General features: G+C 41.5%; 1 protein-coding gene across 1 annotated transcript in view; it reads right to left on the bottom strand.

Moving 5' to 3' along the window:
- Positions 1–641: 641 nt before the first annotated feature.
- LOC114615766 (T-kininogen 1-like) overlaps positions 642–7,517 on the bottom strand; it is an 11,950-nt gene continuing 5,074 nt past the window's right edge. Inside the window, exons 4-5 of the mRNA XM_028761406.1 lie at positions 1,933–2,105; positions 642–842 (exon numbers count right to left, since the gene is read on the bottom strand). Of these exons, the coding sequence (XP_028617239.1) occupies positions 657–842; positions 1,933–2,105 (359 nt within the window). The 3' untranslated portion in view covers positions 642–656. The remainder of the gene's footprint in view (positions 843–1,932; positions 2,106–7,517) is intronic.

The raw sequence follows: 7,517 nt of genomic DNA, 5'->3' as shown, positions 1-7,517 counted from the left end.
CTCTTCCTCTTCTTCTTCTTCTTCTTCTTCTTCTTCTTCCTCTTCTGTCCTTAACATAATACAATGATTTCCTAATGTCCTAAGGCTCAGGAAGCAGTACTAATCTATGGTCTGCTGTACATTGAGTAACCACTTCCTAAGGATGAAAATAGCATTAGTTTCAAAGGTTTTACGATGAAAATTAGCAAAGTGTGCTATAGATTTCCTACTTTTCCCTCATAACATAGAACTCTCAAAGCAGAGACACTAGATTAAAGAAACATCTACAATAATAATCCAGGAAGTTTCATTCCTCGGTCACCTTGGCATTCAGAACAACCACTAACATCATTTCAATGACAAGATGTCATGCACAGGGAGAGGATTCCCAGAGTGCATTTATTAGAGTGACAGGAGAAGAGGGAGGATGAGGAAACACCAGAGGAGAGTTTGCAGGAAGAAGCTGGGACACAGAGGACCCTGTGTGAATGTGGAGCACACATGAAGGAGGAGGAGGAGGCCAGGAGAGTGTGACAACTCATCACCATGGCAAATCCCATTCCTAATCCCTAACAAGATTAGGAGTGCTCAGTGTGACACATGCAGATTCCTTGACCAGCAGCTTAGGTCCTAAGACCCTGGATAGACATGAGTGTGAACTAAATGACATCTTGGTGTCAAGTCACAGAGCTTGACAGTCCTGGAAATGCTGTCAGCAAAATGTGAAATACTATCATTAAATGTCTGCTACTTACACCGTTAGGAAGGGACACACAGTCTCCAAGGAGGGAAGGAAAATCTTCCTTTGAACAATTTGTTTGCACAATTGAATAGATGATGTCAAAATTGAAGCCAGCCACCACCTGAAATGAGTTAGGTTGAATGAGTACTTGAACATCAGGTTGAACATTATTCACAGTGAGCAAAAGTCTTTAAACATTGAACTGGATATAATAAGTGCTCAAGAACTACAAACCATCATCATTATTAGGCAATAGTATCACTAATCAAATATTGAGTATTGTGACAAACAGACGTATAGACACCCACATATAAACATAAAATACACTCCCAATGACACGTCTAAGTAACTGTAAATATAAAATTATATGCACATGTATTATAAGTGTATATAAAATATAAATCTTAAGTATCATATAAGATATACATGAACACAGGTGGGAAAAGTACACATCACACACAGGAAGAAGTTGAGCTAAAAGTAGAGATGGTTACTCTGTAAATTGAGGGATTCTTAAGAAACTGAACTTCAAAGGACCAGATGAGCTCTCAGAAAAGCCGTGACAAAGGAGCTAATAAAAGTTCTGAGTCCAAAGTAGGCCTGGTGGTCAAAGCCTTTAATCCCAGCATCAGAGGCAAGAGTAGGAAAATCTCTGTGAGCTTGAGGCCACCTTGGTTTACAAAGTGAGTTTCAAGGCAGCCAGGACTGTGTAGAGACTCTACCTCAAACAAGCAAAACAAACAAATAAATGATCAGATTACTAGATAGATATTTCCACCACACACCACCAGGAGAAAGTGGGCAGTATAATTTAGGGCATACCCAGAAAGTTGTTTGCACCTTTTTATAAACAATTTAATATTCTGATGCCATTTTTAATTTAATGACAAGAAGATAAAAATACAGATTTGGTAAAACCTTAAAGCCAAAGTGATACCCGTTTTTCCATTTCTGGGAAGAAAACATGTAATGCTGAGGGAATGGGCAAGTGAGAGTTTTCCGTTTTTCATAACGAATCTCACAACTCACATGGACCCATGAGGAAGCTCCTTGCCTTAAGAGTTATTCTCATGAAAGCACAGGACACTCCAGAACCATGTCAGCATATGGCCAGACAGGTTGCTCCTGACAATGGTTCATTTTAGGTGACAAAATGCCAATCTAACAGATTTTTAACCACATCACATGTCTTGAACAATTGAAAAACAAACCTGACTGTTGGCACTTTTTACTTCTCTGAGAGCAAAGAGGTGGCTATGATCTGTGTTGTTGTTGAAATGTTCGATGGCATGTTTCAGAACAGGCTCCAGGTCTGGGCTATCTGTCGATATGGGGTGCACACAACCCAGACAGGGGAATTCATCTGTTACCATGGGGCCCTTACCTTGACAAAGAGCAGACAAAGAGACAGCATTAATAACTGAAAACACATCTCATATTCATGGTCCTAAACACATGAGACCATTTAGAAAGATCCTCAAAAACCGACTTTCTTGTAACTCCTCTGAGTTAAAGATACTGAGAATGTAGGACTCATGTGCAGTCAGAGACAAAGATGCAGAGTATTAGGAATGATTATTTTATGCTATACTCTTTATTTCATTTTTTGACATGGTCTCATATATTCCAGGTTGGTCTGGAACTGTCTACACAGCTACAGATGGACTCAAGTGTCTGATCCTCCTTCCTCTGCTTTTCTCCAGAGGCTTCTATTCCTGCTGTATGGACTGATGGGGATCACACCCAGGCCTTCAGGCCTACTAGCTTCTCAGAACAGGGTTCAGGAAGGAAGTTGTGTGAGGAGAACACTCCAAGAATACAAGACAGGAGTCTTGTGAGCTCAGTTTCTTGAAAGCACAGAATTATTCTTGGAATGAGGGCTCATGCTCCGCCCAGATGTACTGGATAGGAATGAGGTTACTTCAGATTATTCATTATTGTTTGCTGGTGTTATTCAATTAAAATTTTAAACCCTCCTCATATGAATGTATTATTTAGGATTCCCTAGAGTCACAGAACTTATGGAACATTTTTATATATTAAGGGAATTTAAAAGAATGGTTTATTATACATATATATATACTGTAGCTGTCTTCAGACACACCAGAAGAGGGCATCAGATCCCATTACAGATGGTTGGGAGCCACTAAGTAGTTGCTTGGAAATGAACTTAGGACCTCTGGAAGAGCAGTCAGTGCTCTTAACTGCTGAGCCACCTCTTCAGTACCATATTAAGGGAATTTATTGTAATGACTTACAACCTGTAGTCCAACTAACCAAACAATGGACAGGTGTGAATGGGAAGTTCAAAAGTCTAGTAGTTGCTTGGTCAATGATTCTAGTTGTCTCACCTGATCTTCTGTGTAAGCTGGAATCCAGAAGAGGTAGGTTCTAACAGATGTGCTGGCCAATAAATGCAAGCACATGAAAAAAGAGTGAGTCTACCTTCACCTAGTGTTTTTATGTAGGCCTCCATCAGAAGGTATGGCTCATATTAAAAGTTTGTACCACCACGCCTGGATATAGAACTAGTTTAGTCCCAGGTTGACCTTGAACTCAGAGAACTCCTTGCCTTAGTCTCCTGGGATTAAAGGTGAGTACTACCTTGATTGGGCCTAAGTTTTTCATGGCCACTATGCCTCAAGATCTCCATGCCAAGCTCCAGGTGAGAAGCCTGTGTCCTCCAGCCTCAAGATCTAGATCACAGGAGTGCCCTCCATTTCTGGATTGTAGTTCATTCCAGATGTAGTCAAGTTGACAACCAGGGATAGCTGTCACAATGACTTTATGGAAACAGGTTTTTTTGTCACGTGTGGCTTATCCCTGTGATTGCATACAGCTTGAACTCATGAGAACCTTACTGAGCTGACTTGTCTTAACCTGCAGAGTACACATCATCTGAAGCTCTGAATAAATTGGGTATAGGATGAGACAGTAGTCTGCCTCATTCATCAGCTCCATTCTCCCACGTCCCTCTGCCTTTAGAGTGGTGACGTTAGCTGAGCTACATCAATAGGCCCCTATTTTAATGTATTTTAATGATCATAACAGTACACTAGCCATTTATAAACGGGAAGACATTACAGATACATCATTAATTTTTTAAGGCTAATGAAAGCTCCCTGACACCTAATTCCATCTGCTAAAGTCTTGCCTTCCCCCACAAACAGGATTGTCTTTCCATTTTTTGTGTCACACAATACTGTCAAACTTCTTTAGCTTCACATTCAGGGTTTTGTCATATAAAACAAGTCATCATGAGGGAGTGTGCTGGCCAGAAAGTATTCCTCTCTGTTCTCCTATGACTAGAACCGAAGGCAAGAGGCTTTCTCATTAGTCAGCCCAAGAGGAGCCTTTCCTTGAATTCCATCTGTCCCTGTTGTCCCCCGGCAGGTGCTGAGCTAGGTTCTAGGGAGACATTAAGGGTCACATCTTTGAAGGGATGATAGAAAGGACAGACTGTGGACAGATCATTTCACTGGATGGGCAAGAGCTAGGAAAGACTGGAAGTCAGACTGTGCTGAGGGAGGACGTCTACAGAAAAGATGAGCATCCTAAGACAGAAGGAAAAGGTGGCAAGAGGCATCAACAAGACATGTGAGGGGGAAGGGGGAGAGAAGGGAGAGCTGGTGCTGAAAAGTCAGGATGGGAAAGGAACAGTAGTGTGGGAGGGGGCATCTGTTCAGTGTGCCAGAGTGTCCAGTGTGACACAGAGAGGGCCAGTTTGATTTAGGGACAGTCAGAGAGAGGAGTCTGTGCTCTAGGCAGGAGATACTACCCCTGTTTAAAGTCACTATCTACACTGAAGCTCACTAGTTCTTTGGCAAATCTGGTGAGAGCTGTAGCCTCTCCACAGGAAAATGCAAATAATCATGATATTTACACAGGATGTTAGGATTCCAATAGGCTCTCTGATGTGAAGAATGTGCTGATGTGGAGTGAGGAACCACTGAATGGTTTGCAATAAAACAGTGTCAAATATTTTTATAGTTATTTTGTATTAAGTTACCAAGGCGAGAGCCCTGCCTGATAGAGGATGGCTGCAGAGTGAGTGGTGTGGTCAGCAGAGATGTAACCTCGGGATCAAGGCTTCCTGACCTCTTGGGAACACACTTCCTGGGTGCCTACTGTCCTTGGAGATCTCTCTCTCTCTCTCTCTCTCTCTCTTTCTCTCTCTCTCTCTCTCTCTCTCTCTCTCTCTCTCTTTCTCTCTCCCTTCCTCCTTCCCTCCATCCTTCCCTCTTTCCTTTTGAGACAAGGCCTCATATACCCCAGGGTATCCTCCAGCTTGCTCTGTAGTTGAGGACAAACTTAAAGTCCTAATCCTCCTCCTGCCTCAACCTCCCCAGTTTGGGATTTACAGGTGTGCATTATCATATTCAGATGTAGGTGCATCATAAATGTGCTGGAAAGTCCAGTTTGTCAGGAGCCATCATAGGACATGGTAATAACAGCAGATGACATTCCTGAGATGACCAACTTAGATTAATAACTATGATGGAACTCCAGTAGGCAAAGCCCAGGAGAAAATCATTTTAGAAAATTAATATTCTTTTCCTGTTATTATTAAAAATATATGACAATCACTAGGTATTAGCACCTCTCCTTTTTGAGCAGATCTCTACAGACTACAAACATGTTCTTAATGTCTTGTAGTGACACTATATAGACTAATAGATGACGTCTCAATTTTTTATGATCATCATGTAAGGGCGCCAAAAACTCTATCAGTATTTATTAAGCTCTTTCATTTGGGACTGCTATTAGGTCTCTTCTGACAGTCAAAATTGCAATGAGAACTCTGCCTGTCTCCCATGTGTCACCAGTTAATTGCTTCTACTACACAGAGCACATTCTAAGAGGTTGTAAAACTGTTAATCATAAAAAGGGAACGAACAATTATATGGGCTAGTACAGAAGACAAAATATTGACTGGATTATTGATACAAAAAAACTCCACTAATAACTTAGTTATGGTTTTTAGCTTTCAGTGAACCTGTGGAGCTGTGACAGGTGATGGATGTTTAGCCAGATAATTACTCCTGATGGATATACATGTAAACGTTCTCTGTTGTAAACTTCTATTTCAATTTATTACTTGAATTTATGTGTGAGATTGTGATGAACTTTTTAACAGGTGATCATGTATTCTAAAAAAACGTATAAGGACAAAGAAGAATCAAAACCAAACTGAGGAGAATTTTTTAGACAGAAGTCTTTTTAGACAGGACTGGACTCAAGAAGAACTTAGAAGTATAGGCATAGCACTGGGAGCAAAGACATTGAGAGTGAGAGCATTATTGTGACATCAGAGCAGGAGGAGAAGCATTAGGAGAATGCAGAGTGGAATAACTTAGAAACTATAAGGCAACTTTAAAAATTATGAGAGCAATGTGCAGAACACAGAGAGAAAGGAAAGAAGAAGCTGCAGAGAAACAGAAGGAGGAGGCAGGCTTCTCCTTACTACGGGGCAGAGCAGGTCCTTTCTTAATTACATGGCAGGCTTAGTCTTATTAAAGGAACAAAGCTTTCTTCTTACAGACTTAGGTTTAATTCATTTAGCATTACAAGGTTAGAAGACCTTTTTTTCCTCAATGCAATAAAGATTGGGGCTCAGTTTCCATCCAGAATGAGTGAGATCTTTCTGCACTGACACTGGGGCTTTTGTCCCATATACATATGTAAGTATCAGTGTGTGTGTGTGTGTGTGTGTGTGTGTGTGTGTGTGTGTGTGAGTGTGTGTGTAAGTATGAAACTGTGAGAATGCATGCAAGCTGGACCCAACTGGTTTGAATGGAAATGCATAAATATGCATGTGTGAATCACTATATGAACTTATGGGAGCTGATACATATTTGCTTATATAAAAGTTTTTCCTTCTGCAAGCATGATTCTCTTCCTCTGGTTCAATAGCAGTATATTGCTCCAAACTTCCCTCTAGCCCTACAAGGCATCTGGACAAAAGGGAAAAGGCCCTAGCAATTAATCCTTTACTTAATTCCTCCTGTTTTAGGATGAGGTGCTAAGGGCCAGAGACTGCAGTTTCTGGCCTCTGAGAAACACAGACCTCAGGTCAGCTAGAGCAGCAAAATAACTTAAACTTAGATAAGTACACTTTAATTATTATACATCAACTCTAACTATCTCGTAAGACAAAGTCTTACCTCCTGCCAACACTCTTCCCTCTCCACTGCCTCAAAAACAATCAACAAGAAAGAAGACCCTGCGGGAACTGGGCCCCTGGAACCGATTCTGGTGCTTTGTTTCAATAGCCGAAAGCTGACTGAACACAATAGGTGCGATCTACTCAGTAGAGTAAGTCCTGGACTATGCTGCTGATATCCAACCCCTCACATCTCTAGCTCCTCAACGCAGCTTTCCTCAGGACTGTGTGGTGTATGACATCTCTACTTCTGTCAGAAACCGTATAAACAGTTTTCCATTCTCTTCTTGCAGATGAGGTTGGTTCAGGGCACTGGCCGGTTCTACAACTGTAGAGAATTTGATGGGAAGGATGGGAGACTTACAGATCAAAAGAGATAAAGCCACTGGAGCTGTGGGGGCGACCAGGGCAGATTTTCCCACCAGCCAGCTCTCCTTCAAGACAGAATGGAGTTGGAGAAGATAGGGGTTTTCAGAGAGGTAAGGAAGTGTAAGAAGGATGCTGTTCCTTTCTTGGGTAACTGAGTGCATTCCACGCTGCGTATTTCTATACAGATGGCTTTCAACTGGAAATAGAACTTTTCACTGCTGGTGGGTACTGATGAGCTCTTCTCTGTCTTGGGCTGGTTTCTCT

Source organism: Grammomys surdaster, unplaced genomic scaffold, assembly GCF_004785775.1.
Source record: "Grammomys surdaster isolate TR1022 unplaced genomic scaffold, NIH_TR_1.0 141784, whole genome shotgun sequence".
In the NCBI taxonomy this organism is placed as follows: Eukaryota; Metazoa; Chordata; class Mammalia; order Rodentia; family Muridae; genus Grammomys; species Grammomys surdaster.
This window is presented reverse-complemented; position numbering and strand designations above follow the sequence as displayed.